Source organism: Aulonocara stuartgranti, assembly GCF_965226115.1.
Source record: "Aulonocara stuartgranti genome assembly, chromosome: 6".
Classification (NCBI taxonomy): domain Eukaryota; kingdom Metazoa; phylum Chordata; class Actinopteri; order Cichliformes; family Cichlidae; genus Aulonocara; species Aulonocara stuartgranti.
The window spans coordinates 10,355,765-10,370,658 of NC_138944.1; the positions used below are offsets into that span (position 1 = coordinate 10,355,765).

The 14,894-nt window shown below is 37.9% G+C and overlaps 1 protein-coding gene and 1 long non-coding RNA gene across 3 annotated transcripts in view; both read right to left on the reverse strand.

Annotated features, from left to right (window-relative positions):
- pkd1a (polycystic kidney disease 1a) overlaps nt 1-7,089 on the reverse strand; it is an 84,395-nt gene extending 77,306 nt beyond the window's left edge. The window contains exon 1 of one of the 2 annotated variants that reach the window (XM_082535783.1): nt 6,383-7,089. In XM_082535783.1, the coding sequence (XP_082391909.1) occupies nt 6,383-6,654 (272 nt within the window). In that variant the 5' untranslated portion in view covers nt 6,655-7,089. The remainder of the gene's footprint in view (nt 1-6,382) is intronic. The other variant, XM_082535784.1, reaches the window with a different exon arrangement.
- A 3,592-nt stretch (nt 7,090-10,681) lies between these two features.
- On the reverse strand, nt 10,682-11,831 carry LOC309707718. Its single transcript, XR_014277058.1, has 3 exons — nt 11,801-11,831; nt 11,516-11,596; nt 10,682-10,702 (listed from the first exon to the last, which is right to left on the reverse strand). It is a non-coding gene; the product is annotated as an uncharacterized lncRNA (long non-coding RNA).
- Between the last annotated feature and the right edge of the window lie 3,063 nt (nt 11,832-14,894).

Sequence of the window (14,894 nt, forward strand, 5' to 3'; positions counted from 1 at the left end):
TAGGAATTACCAGATTCAACTAAGTTACCATTCAAAACAGAATCACTGAGTGTGCTGTACGTGTAGAGAGGGAGTAATGTGACAGAAACGATGAATAAGATGAAAAATTGGTAGCAAGGAAAAAAAGCAGCTTCAGAGTGAGTCATTATGACCCGAGTGCATTCAAGTCTAGATAAGTGTGATAGAAGTTTGTGTGAAGAATGCAAGTGTGAGAACTCCAGGAAGACTAGAGGTATGAACATCAAACTCTGGCTATTTTTTCTTTTCTTAATTTATAGGTGAGCAAGGATGCACTGATGCAATCACAATTCTGGATGCAACTTAAAGAAATCACCCCAAAAAATTTTAACAGAAGGATAAAGTGTAATGGATAAAGATCCAAGCATGCCAGCAACCTACTGAAACAATATTCTCTTAAGAAGATAATGAAATAATCATTTTGATCCTTGTGAAGGATCACAGATACGGTTACATGAATACACTGAAGGCTTGGGAAAAGGAAAGCTTTACCACAGCTATTGCAGAAATTATTCCATGCCCAGATGATGTCCAATTTAATAACAAACTACATATTAAGCCACAAGTGTGTTTACAAGAACTTTCTCTCTTGCCCATTTTTAACTGTACATCTGTTCTATTTTTTACTAATTAAGGATCAACAAATGTATTTTTCTAGAATCTTATTGCTATTGTTTCTTTACGATAAACACCACCATCTTTAATGCTTTTTAGTATTTAAATATTTCTTGGGAACACTGTAAATCCTGAGTGCAGTATAACTTTAAAGAACACTAGTGCCATTTTTTTTCATTTTTTTTTTAGCATAGTTATTTCTATCAACCCCTCTCTGCATATTAACAACCATGATCGGTGTGACTGATGTGACGGAACATCTCATTTACTTGTTTAGAGGGATTTTGAAGATTAAAATGAACTCTTTCAGGAAACAGTTTGTGGTGTGAGACTGCTGTTAAAATAGTTATCTCAATTAACTTGATTTATGAGTAGTGTATTGGAATATAGAATTTATTTATAACCGAAAAGTATTTAAAAATTAAGAACTTATGTCTTCTCAAAAGAAGAAAATTGTGACTATTAAGTAAAAACTGTATTGTGTTCTTTGTGTTACGCTGTTACTTCCTAGTCTGCATGTGTGCATTCTTTTTCAGGCTTTTTTTCCTCTGTGAACACAACACATCTGGCCGACGTTTTGCTGGATAAATTGCAGTCAACTATGTGAACGATGCCCACATGTGTATAAATAAGCCTTTGAGTATGACAGAGCAGTGTATTTTGGTGGGAACTTGTGAGAGAAAAAAGGCCTGCAGTACTACAAACTAACATTTTAAGGTGCTTCTTGATTAGTTGCAATCAGTCCGTGCAGTAACATTCCCTCCTCAAGTACACTTTCATTATCATCCACAGGACATTTGTATTATTGTATTTACTTTGCGATATAAAGCGCCTTGAGGTGACTGCTCCTGGGAATTGGTGCTTCATTGATCATCAATTGAGGTGACTTGAACTGAAGTCGTATGGAGTAAAATGTCGCCTTAGGAGAAGAGCGGGTCGTTTAATAATCAAAAGTTTAGTGGTTTGATCTTGAGCTCTTCAATCCTGCATGTCAAAGTGTCCTTAGAGTAAAAGGAACTTCAATTGTCCCTGATGCAATACAGTGTGCATGTGTGTGGGTGGGTAAGTATGTACTGTAAAAGCACTTTGAGAGGTCAATAAGTCTAGAAAAGGTACATAAAAATGCTAGCCTATTCACAATGTTGATACAGTTTTTACAGCTACTTTTACTATGCAGACTTTCCTAATGCTGTTTTGTTTTGTGTGCACATATGACTCTCCACACAATCTTTTCCATTTGCAAAACTCATGTTATTCAGATGTGAGATAAAAGATCGACAAGGATATTTTTGAGGAGTCAAAAAAGGCTTCTTGCTACCATCTATGTTAAATTATGTTTTGTTCACAACAAGCTTTCATTTCTGATGGGGAGTATAAGTCCACCTCTTCCAAACAGACCTAGGGTTAGATTACCATATTATAAAATAAATCTGTGCATAGCGATATAACATACCTGAGCACATTGCAAACTTACAATTGAGAAAACACCCTAAGCAATCTTCACTGCTAAAACATCAACATTCAGATGCATGACTTTCTTCTCCAGCCTGCCGCCACTCCACTAAGTTAATGATAAACCAAGACATTTCTGGCACCCCTGGTAGAAAAGTACTGAGTGCATGAAGGCTGAGACAAGCTACACACTTCTTTCTTTCTGCTGCTATGAAACATTAAAAGCAAGGTATCGTTAATTACGAGCGCTGATAATTTCATTCGCCAATTTAAGAACCGTTAAGGATTTGGCACCCATCATACATTGCTTTGAGTTAAGCAACCTTTATTCTGAGGATTTTTTTTTTTAGCTAAAGGCATGGGCAGGCATACACAGTGAAAGGAAGGATGGGAGCTGGCTCTTCTTCTCTCCCTGGTTCTTTCCTCATTCTCTTATTTATAACTGCCTGGAATGTCTGCACTTCTGTTAGTGATGTCATCAGTTACTTTTGCCATGGTAACACAACAAAATCTCCCCTGCATATGGTCAGTACATTCAATCTTTCCCACTTTATTAAAGTCACTCAGTGTGTGTGTGTGTGTGTGTGTGTGTGTGTGTGTGTGTGTGTGTGTGTGTGTGTGTGCGCGCGCGCGCGCGCATGCAGGTGGTTGTAAGACCGATAACCACCTTTGGATCTGGAGATGAGGGCGGAAAGGCAATGCAGGAGACAGTGAGAGAATTTTTGATTTTACAGTCTCACCTGTTCGAAAGCTGTCTCGAAGCCCCAAGACCCATACACAGCCAACACAACCAGAAAATAAAGTAGTTTAAAAACATATCGGCCTGCCTACAGTGGGGCTGTATGTGTATGTGCATCTTGCTGTCATGGCAACACCACAAAATCCTCCTTGGCAGAATAGATAGGAGAAGGTATGCATGACCACAAGTGTGTTTAAATTTCAAACAAACTATGCTACTGCCTAAAACACAGTCTGTAACGATGCTGAAGAACTGAAGAGCTACTTTACATGTTACATGGCCCGAATAATAACTACGTTCTTTGTTTGGTGCGCTGTGGTACCGTTCTTCAATGACAATGCCAGTGCGTGGAGCCTACAGCTATAGCTACAAACATCAGTGCACAGCATTGCTTTTCAGTTTCAGCTGCAATAAAAGTTAACGAAAAGTATTTTGTGCTTACTGGAGTGCAAGTACGACCTAACGATGTCAAAAAGTATTGCATACCCACACAGTGTATGGTCAAAAGAGCCAAACGTTAGTCTTCTCGTGTGTTGTTTTTTTGTTTTTTAATAAAGGCAAGTTTATATTACTGCCTGATCAAGCTATTTACAGAAACAACACACACACACAAAAACGTACAGTACTGAAAACATTTCCAGTTCACTTTCTCTGCCTTATGTCCCGGGACTCGTACAGCAATGTGATGATGTGCGTCCCAAGAATATTCAAACAAAACAACGGCACTTAAAAAAACCTTAGTTTCATTTTACAAGTATGTCCCAGAACTGCAAAACTCTCCGTATGAAGTGTTAAGAGATTTTATTATGTGTGTGGGTTGGAGCAGATGGACTGATGTGTAACGGGAATGCTTTTCTCCAACTGCACTCTGCAGTATGTTAAAATATTTCACAGCCACTGGATTTTTTTTTTCCACCAAGGGTGTGTCTAGAACATTTAGATTTGGGGCCAGATAGGGGCATAGACAGAATGGAGAGGAGCTGGTGTTTAATGGATGTGAAATGAGTTTTATTAAAGTCTCGGTGTGGCTGACGTATTTTTGCTTCAGTTATTTTGCAGTAATGTGACACATTAGAAAGGACTGGAGAAGGCAAGGAGAAAAGAATTGGTGGCAAAAAAAAGCTCTTTCCTAGCAATTTCTTCAAATGGAAATGTGGTATTTTTACTGAAAGAAAAGTAGAAATTAAATAGGGAAAAGGCACAAAATCCATTTAGACCTACAGCATGTGTTCAGGGTAGCATCCCTACGCCTATAGCTTGATCACAGAGACTTTTCCTGCATCTCTCTCTCACAAAGCAGAGAAGTTGTGAATGCTCTCTAAAGCCAGCCACAGTTAAATTAAATTTCATGGTGAGACACTACAGCATTACACTGGGTCCTATCCAGTTTTCCCACAGCTAAATAATGTTAATAAATGTGCACCGATAGAAAAGTGGATGCACATATATGCAAAGAGGACTAAGGACAATATTACTAAAGAGTAAAATAAATAAAAACACGCTTGCTCCGTTATCTACTAATCATTTACAGCATCGCTCCTTGTGGATGACTAAAGGACAGTCATTTACTGTGAGCGCTGAGTTCACATCTATTCAAGCTCAAATCTGTAGTCGGCTCCTCCAAGGTATCAAATTCACATACAACAGTGACAATAAACTAGCCTGACACCACTTTAAGACAGACAAATCATTCACTGCCTATTCATTTTTGTGGTGGTTATTTGCTCCAAGGCTACATTTTTAAGTCTGGTAATAGTCTCTTAAATAGAAAAGCTATTTCTAATATAAAAAAAGACCTGTAAGACCTGCTCTGCATGCTGTAGAGATTCACAGTAGCCTTACTGACTCTTCTCTGCATCTACTAAAAGATGTTAAAAGGACAAAGATGATTTTAAGAGAGCTAACAATCCAGACCTGAACTGTCATCTCTCTGCCTCAGACAGACCAAAGGCCATTATTCAGAAATCGCTGCAAGTAAATGACCTTTATTATTCTTTAAAGTTCAGCCTGCAGCATTATTAAATGAACACTACCAAGTTCTCCAGCTGAATGTCTCAGCCTTCTGTGAAATCAGATTTAACTTTGAGTAAAATATTTGCTATCAACCACATGTGTCTGCCTATTGAGTAGGACACAAGTAGCTAAATTAGTAAGGACAGTTAAGTTCACAGCCAGCCGCCTTTACGTATGACTTCCGCTGGTACAGTAGGGTTAAGGAGGTTCATCTACTTTGATGCAATTAACACTCCAACAAATTCCAACATGAGACATTAACATTCAGATAAATCACAGACAGACAGTGCAGCAGAGTCTGTCTCTAATTTATCTGTCTCTAAACAAGCCACTTTTCTTCTTTTATGCAAACATTACCACTAAAGGTCAGGTGATAATAGGGGATCCAACTGAAAGTAGAAGCCCTCTATACAACAAATACAACCAGTGTACCTCCAGAGTTTTATTTACTTATAAAACTCTGTGTAAACAAAATCATTTTGTGTCCTAAAGCAAGACCTGGCCAACACAGAGTGCACTGATTATGTGCCTGGTATTTATAGTAAAGTCTTAAGTTAAATACTGTAAAGAAAGGTAGTTTCAGTAAAAATAAATAATGAATAACATATGGCTTCCATCGCACAGAACAGAATGTTCTGCTGCAGCTACACCAGAGGCTCAAGTCTGATCTGCTCCACCTTTGGTTTCTGGTCACCAACTTATTAATACCAACAAACGGGGGGAAAGATGCGCGCACGCAAAAGCACGCACGCACAGTCACCAGCAGTCAGTCCTTCTTTTGACATAAAAAGTAAACAAAAATTGTATTAATTATTATTATTATTATTCTCATTATTGTCTGATTGCCTCCACATAGTATTTATTTTCCAATCAGTTTTGGCTTTGTTTGTGTTTTTACTACACTGGTGCACCCTGAAGACCATCAAAGCCAACTTAATCAAATCTCCACATCTGTCAGCGCACTTATACGTTCAGGACGCCACAATTTATTCATGTTTAATCTGCTAATTACTGTATCGATTACTTGGATAATTAAATGCTAATACCATAAATATTTTCATGACGTACCAAGGGGGAAAACAAACAAACAACAGAAACTTAAAGCCAAAAGTAGTTAGTTAACAGGATTTTTTCCACCAACAGCCCAAAACAAAGGAATGACACATTTCCACTGAGTTTAATAAGCAGAAGAGACACAAACGCTCACATTTTAAAAGTTTTTTTGCTCGTTTGATTCACAACGATTAAGTCTGACTATTTTCCAATCAGCTGATCTAATTGATTAAACATTTGACCCCTTTAATTACCACAGAACAGCAGCATAAACAATAAATCAAAAACTCACGTCATATTAGCTGTTAGGAATAATGGGGTACACGCATATGGGGATGTAACAAGCGGGCTGATAGACAAGAACCCCAGATGAATTAAACTTTTACGTGTGTTACGCTTGTTTTCCGGGGTGATAAGTTTGGTCAAACTGGGTGAAAAACTCTCCACTGTGCATTCATATCCTGTGCAGCTTGTTTTGGTTTCTTTACTTACAACACATTGGTGGCCAGCGGGATCTCTTCCGCCGCAGGGGCCCTTTCCAACCCGATGCTGGAGCAGTTGACGACGCAGGACTGCTGGGGCCCAAGTGGACAGCTGCAGTTAACGGGACAGGGACTGCAACTCTTGCCGCCGTCCGCCTGCGCCGCGGAGCCCCATACTTCCAAGCAGCAGAGCGCCACAAGCAGACTGGAAAAGAAACTAAACCTCGGGAGGCAGACGCCATGTTTTCGCTTGGATAAAGTCTGTCCATTTCCACAAGGCATAGCTCACTCACATCTCATTGCCTCTGATGGTGTAAGTCCTCACAGTCTGGGAAGGAACAAAATGCTCGGAACAAAAGCAAAAACACGCGCGTCCTTTTTCCACGGCTTTCATATAAGGAGACAAAAACAGAAGAAGTCATTAACTTTTTCACACCGTTATCTGTCTTTGTTTTCCCAGCGTTGTTTTTCTTCTCCTCGTATCCCCTTCCCCTGAAAATGTAACGGAGCTTTTCCAGAATCCTTTGAGGAGAAAAAAAGTTTTGGAGAACTTCCTCCCTCCCCCTTTTTCCATATCATGCAGTTCCACGAGCCGCCACTGTGACCTGGCGAATAGCCTACTTTTCCTTCTCAGTTGAATGAATACAATGTTAGACTGATTACCACTTAAAAAAAAGGGTAAACATTTAAAGTGAAAGTTACTGAATAAAACAGCTAGAAAATGGCATATATAGTTTTTTTCAAGTTGCCAAAATAATCGATTGAAATAAACACATGTAACCAGGCCTCAGATTTCTGGTAAGTTTTCTCTGATGAGGGTTACTCCTTGTTAGAGGGCCTGGGTAAAAGATTCATGGGTATTCTCTTTTTGTTTTTCCTGATAAAGTAAAAAGTCGACTGCTTCTTCACTTGCCCAACTGGCAACACAGCTTCGATCAATCCTACATTCAAAAAAGTTGAGATGCTGTGCAAAAGGTAAAGCAGAATGCAGCCACTTTAAAACCTACATTTGGTTACAATTAATAGAAAGAACGCATAGGAAACGCTGCGAGTAGGAAATGTTATTGATTCTGTTATCGGTTTTTGGGGGGAGAATATATGGTCATTTTAAATTTGACGCAAGCAAGACATTTGAAAACATTTGAGACAGAGGTAAATTAATGAATAAAGAAAGAAAGAAATGAAAAGTCAGTACCACCTTCTTTGTGGGCATTTAAAAAAGAACCTTCTAGAGCAGAGCTGGACTGGCCATCGGCCATAGTGATTTTTCGTTTTGATGTTTGTTTTTGTAACGGTATAAACAATGAAAGGTGGTGGATTGGCCAATTGGTCGTGATCGACTCTGGGCTTACAAAACACTCGTAGGTGAAAAGGAAACGATTTGTCCCCTACTTCAGCTAGAATGAAAAAAGACACAAAGCTGGACTTATTCTGCGTCTTTACGCTGCACAGCTGCCTCTTCTTCTCTCCCCTGTTGCTACTTCAATCATGAAACTGATCAATGATCAGCTGATCGGGATTTCTGTCTCGCCCCGTCTCTCTTGTTTGTTTATCGCCCAGAAAGAGGAAACCAGCGGATGTCGCGCTAAACAACAGCAGCACGTTTAAGCTTGATAAGCTGTTGTTAGAATTAATTTGATATTACTTTTGTAGTATCAGCTGATGTTTGCTGGAGCCACAGCCGTAAAGCTGCTGGTCATGTTATCGTTTTGGATATCTGGTGAGGGGGAAACGTGAAGATGAAACCATGAGATGTCCTTAAGTGGTCATCTGATGCAAACTGTATAGAAATCATACATATATACCAACAAGACAGTGTACATCACTGTCAGAACAGCGTTTGTTTTCATTCAAATGCTTTATGATTTTTCCTGTAATACCTGGTGGGCCGGTCTCTACTTCAAATACCTGGGCCAATTTTTTTGTCTCAGTCCAGTCCTGTTCTAGAGAGTCTGTCAGAAGTAAACACGGACGCAGTTTACACTCTGTGAAAGACATGGACAAGCTGAAAACTGTTTTCATCACCTGTAGTAGATGATATCATTGACAGATCAAAAGTATCAGAACAAAAGTGCATGCAAAGGACAAGGCCCTAAAGAAATGCTGAATCACCTTACACTCATAAACAGGCACAATCAATATATCAGCTCAGAAATGTTTCTGAAAGCTGCTGTGGGCCTGCGATATATATGTGAAGGACTGAGAAATTGTCCTATTATTTATTTAATTGCTGTAAGTTCACCCCATGCACCTGGCATGTGGAGGCCTGATTATTGCCAAATAAGGCAGGCTCAGAAGCAACATAACATGATATGCAGATGGCATTTTTTTTCAATGACAGCCTTATTTATTTCAGAAACACTGTGCAAAATTACAGTCGATCTACAGTAGCATTGAGGGCTAGGTTCAGGGCACATTGAGAAAATTTGCTGCTTTTTGAAAAGAAGATTAGTCCTATATAGAACAAAAATGGGAAAACACTTGCTTACACTACACCACAACCTCGTCTTATTAAAAGAACAGATGATGTAAAACACTGGTAAACGTGCCCATCTCCCAGGAAACACGTTGCTGGTATCAGCTTCAAAGTGAGGTTGACATTTTTTAATACAAATATTCAAATCATTCAGTTTAAACATCTGTTGCATTTGTACTGTTATTTTATTACACGTAAGCAATTTAAACAATTTCCAATTTAAATTCTGTCTTTATGACATTGTACTTTTTTGAAAACAAAGTCGAGATAACAGCCAGTAATTGAACTTGAGCCATAAAAAACCCGTAAGCTGAAATCATAAATAATAAACAGCTTAAAACAGCGTGACTTTTTTGTTATTATGAGTCAAGAAGGAGCGAAATGAAGACATATTCATGGTTCTTGTGATGAAGGCGGGCATACAAACAGTTGCTGAAAAGATAAAAGGAAAAATTACATGATGAAATAAGCAATTTTGTTCAGATGAAAAGTGTTAACTATGAAGCAGTCACTGAGTATTCTTTCACCTTGAGGTAGAGATATGACTGTTGCAAAGCCTTCTTCACTCACAGAGATTGAAATTTATCATCTTGCTGAAGTTTAAGAATGAATCTGCTCTGCTGGTATTCCATTGTCAAATGACAAATGTATCACTTTCTATTTTTCATATTTCTCGTCCCTGCAGTATTTCCTGAAGCAGTGCATGGCACGTGTTAGAAGTGTTTCTCGGGTATTTGATTTGGCCAGAGCGCACACATCCTTCCTGCAGGCATCTGGTGCTCTGTACAAAGAAGAGCCCCACAATAACTTGCATACTTTCTTATTCTCATGAGTCTTTGGCAGTTCTTCACTGTAGAGCTTATATTTGAGAGACAAAAATATGCGTGACTGAAAGACAGTCTGCACTCAATATTTTAGGGGAAGTTAAAAAATAAAGAGTTGTGTACAAATCTATACATACACCTTTCAAAACATAGTTTGCAATGCACTTTGGCAGATAAGTACGAAGGAGAACAATCAGAAGGTAAATTCAAACAAAAAGCCAAATATTAAAGCCAAAGAACACAAGATAAGGGAAAGTTGAGACAGCGTTTTTAAAAAAGAAAAAGGAATGTACAAAACAAAGCACAAATTGGTAAATAAGAAATACTGAAAAGAATAGAAGCGATAATAACAGTACAGTAAGAATAAACATAAGGACACAACATAAGGAACACAAACATAAGGACACAAGCAATAAATGCTCTGCATCACATAAAAAAAAATGATTTCAGAAGTGATTTTGGAAGGAATTCACTGATTCTGAGAGCCTTATCTCCTCTGGAGTCAAGCCTGAGGATTTAAGGGTGGTGGTCAACAGTTTTTGCTATTTACCTTGAAGCCAGATCCAAGCATTCCTTGAAGGTGATTAGCAGAATCTCAAAATCAAAGACATGGAGCTGGTGGAAAGAGATCAGGAATGGGGTGATGTGATGCTGACTTCTAAACCTGAGTAGTGACTTTTCAGAGTATGTACGACCCAAAAAGGTGCAAAAAGTTGGGACTCAGTGTAAAATGATGTGCAGATTTTCTAAACTCATATTTTATCCAGTTGATGAAATTTGTGATCTATATGCAGACCAGTTCAGCATCCAGACTTCTCTGCTACTAAACCAGGTGTAGCATTTTTTATCTGAAATATGAAAGGCCTTCTCTGAAAAAGGACATAATCTGCTTATGAGCATATGCTGCTTTGATCCTGTATATACTTTTGATCATTAATGATCCATTTCTATAGGGACTAATGCACCCTCATACCATCTGAGATGTAGGCCTTTGAATTCGGTCCGTTGAACAAGGCAGAGGATCCCTCTCCTGTTTAGGAAAAGCAACATCCAGAAAGAATTTCAAATTTTGATTTGACTGCCCACAGAACAGTTTTCCATATTGTCTCAGTCCAATAATCTTTGGCCAAGAGAAGATGGCAGACTTCCTGGGTCATGTTCACATATGGCTTCTTTTTATATTTGAGGATGGCACAGTGAACTGAGTTTACAGACAGTTATTTTTGGGAGTGTCCCCGAGCCCGTGGATTGATTTGTATGACAGAATCGTGCCCGTGTCTTCCCTTGTAAGGCAGAGAACATTCTTCTGAAGTCATTCCACAATGATGTGTATAGACACAATTAATTTGCAGGTTGACAAACCTCTGCCCATCTTTACCTCTGATAAACTCTGCCTCTCTAAGATGGTCTTTTTATATCGAACCATGATACTGACCTGTTGCTTATTAACCAAATTAGATGCGAAACGTTCCTTGAGCTGTTTCTTTCTGGCACCACTTACATTTCCAGTCTTTGGTTGCACGCATCCCAACTTTTGAGACGTCTTTCTGCCATCAAATTCAAAATGAGTTGTTTTTCATGAAATAGTAAAATGTCTGACTCATATCCTCACAGTGCACATGTTGTACATGTGCATTGAAAATAAAGAGCTATTCTATTCTAAAAACATTACAAAGAAGTTGGTAATAAAAGCTTGCATTTAAAACAAATATTTTCACAATATCCAAAAATTTTAGATCAGAATTTTAAACCAGTTTGTGTCCTGTGGAGTTGAACATTTAACCTTAGAAGAACTGTTATTTCTTATTTTTTGCTGACAGATGTTTAAAAGTGCTTTAGATACCTCCTCGTCAGAGAATCATTTTTATCTTGAGGCCATGGCTATAGGCTGTTGATCCCCAGGCATAGCTCAAGCTAGGCTTTGCTGGAACGAGAGCAATATAAAAAAAAAAAAAAGCTTTTCAGACAATTTTGAAACAAAGAGAAACAAGAGTACAGGGCTAGAACACAAAGAACAAGTCTTTCAATGTCAAATTCAACTTGATGAAATATGTTTGCAGTTAAAGTCTCAGAGGGATTCACGGCTTTCTTGAAAATAGTATTTCAAAGCAACAAGGAAACCCCCCACCTGAAATTTCTGATCCACCAAGGCACTTCCTGGGAAAAAATAAAACAAACAAAATAAAGATTTTTTATAATGTTTTAGTTAATGAACATAAGAAACAAACACAAAATAAAAATACAAAAAGAATAAAACCCAGAGATTGGTATTATGTTGAAGCTGATAAACCTTGGTTAAATGTAATAAGTTAAGCGGTTCTGCATATCTTATTACACATTTACCAGCCACTTTGTTAGGTACACGTGTTTAACTTGTTAACCACAGTATCTAATCACCCAGTCATCTCACAGCAGCTCAGTGCATTTATGCATGACCTGCTGAGGTTCAAAGTAAGCATCAGAATGGGGAAAAAAGGGATTTAAGTGAGGTTTAACGTGGCATGGTTGCCGGTGCCAGACGGACTGGTCTGAGCATTTCAGAAACTGCTGATCTACTGGGATTTTCCAGCACAACCAACTTGAGGGATTTACAGAGAAAGGTCTGATAAACACAAAATATCCAGGTCTTGTTGATGCCAGAGGTCAGAGGAGAAAAGCCAGACTGCTTTAAGCTCATAGGAACTCAACAGTAATGTAATGGTTTTGATGTATACGTAATGAAGATTCGGTTTCTTACTGTAGTTTGTTGCCATTACTTTAGAACATCTGAGTTTCTTTTTTATTGATTTAATGTGAGTTAATTATAGAAGAGTGTATTGAACATCATTGGCTGGTGTGCTTGTTGACTTTTGATATCCCTGAAAAATTTAGGATCTACTCTATTTCATATTATTATCTCTCTCCAAATATCTTTTTGTAGCTAATAGTTTTTCTGGATTTTATCCTTGGCAGCAGACAAAACAAAGACAGTGTTTTCCTGTATTTATTAGATATGAATATCTCCAAATTATCTGGCAGTTTCTTAGTTTCTCCCTTTTATACAATAGAAAATTAAGCATTGTTTTCCTGTAAACTTGTACACATCTACAAATAGAGATTTCAGTTATTTTCTAGAAAACTAGAACTAGTGTTATCTAGTGTTGCCAGCTTGATCTGATGTCAAGACAGAAAATGAATGCAATAAATTATTACAGTTTCTAATGAGTGAGACATAGATATATGTGGCATTTAAAAAAATGAATAAATAACACACTGCAAAAAGCCAATTAATTTTTCAAACATTTCCACAAAAGTGATGCCATGCTGAAGCTAAAGGAAAACAGAAAATCCTCAGTGGCTGCCAAATTCCTAATTAGCCATCAAGAAACTCTGTACAAAATATAATGCCAATATTCATTGTCTATTTTAATCCTTGGACCCACATAGTTGGTCTTGATCTGCCCTCTCTGTTGACTATATTGGCTCAAGGAGACAGCCCGCAGAAGCAGATGGTCCAAATGTATCAAATGAAGTATTTTGTGTTTGTCTGGCCCAGACTGGTCCAGTCTGGGCTGTGTGAAGGTAAAATAAGCTTGGCTCCTGTTTAGTTATGGGGAGGGTCCTCCAGCCTGGCCAGGAAAACAGCACTTACTGAGGCCTCTGTCTGTGTTTTTGTAGGTCTGCAGGAAGAGAGGGGAAGTAGGGAGTTACAGAAGGAGAGAGTGAGAGAGGTCTGGAGATGGTGATGGAGATGGAAGCACATAACAGTGAAAAACAGAAGAGCCCAAAGTAGAGGAAGCTGACAAAAAAGATAGAAGAAAGTGATAGAAAAGTACAGGCAGTATGAAGACAAAATTTCATATAAGACGTGAAACCCCCCCCTAAAAAACAAGTAAAAGTTGCTTGTCTTCTTTGTCTTCTAAGCGATATAGATGGAAAATAGCATGTTCATTACATGTAATATAAATACATGTATGACTTGATTTGAGAAGGAGTGACTTTTAATATGTATTTCATTCTACATATTAAATGGTTTATTTACTTTTATTCCTAACAAAGTTACCAAAATTCCACCTGAAAACTAATAATTAGTCAATAATTAATGGAGACATGATGATACACCTGACAGAAAAAGGCAAAAAACAAAAGTTGCTTAAAAGTTTTTCAGTTTTTATCCAATCCTGCTGTATCAATAAATTATTTTTTTCAAATGAGCAACACGACACCATTATCTATTCTACTTTTTATATATATAGCAGGCACATGTAATAGAAAGTAAACAATATTTTAGGTCAAACCCCTAAAACTCTTTGGATTACTGTAATTACAAGGCAATATCTCTTTAATGTTTTGAGGGAAAGAAACATTCACTCAAGAATAAAAAAATATATATTGTGGTGAAAGATACTTTGATCTTATATCTTTCCAATTTTTGTGTAAGTTAATGACAATCCACTTGGACTTAATGATGAACTAAATAGGGTCTAGTGGTCAAAGGTGAGCGCGACCGCACAATTCAGCTGTAATTTAGGAACTCATGTTAAAACTAACTTTGTGAAAAATGCAGAATAAATCATAATATTTTATTTTACACTTTATAGGTTCAAAGGTCAGGTCTGGATAGACATGACCTTTAATAAATACATCTGATAAAAATCCAAGCCAATCAAATTTAGGATTGACCAAGAGCCAACTGCTGCTTTGCATCAGCAACAGGAATTTTACATTGTCCCACCACCTGATGCACAATAACTAGAAAGCAAATCAGTACAACGCCTAGTGCAGCTGTACTGCTGAAACCTAACAGGGGAATATGACTCCTGAAAGAAATCTGTTTTGTGTAGCCAAAGGTTTAATCTAAAAGCTGTGTGGAAACAGCAAACTATAAAACTCTCACCAATAAAACTCATCTATATATAAATAATCCAATAAAACCTACAAACTCTTCTGCTGACAATGTATTGCGGCTCCTCCAACCAACGGCCGCGGCAGGCTAAACATGAGGACACAGATGACGCGCAACAATAAACGCATAAAATACACTTCTGCACCATTTGCTCCTTTTATTCCACATGCAACTGTCCAATATACAAATCAGCGCCTGGGATTAACTATTAAACAAATGCACAGACTGCACAAACAAATAACTGCAACTCAAAAAGAACTGTACTAATTACTATGCCAAATTACAACTTAGCCTAAGGCATCAATTAGTGCATAAATATACAAAAACCATCAAGTTA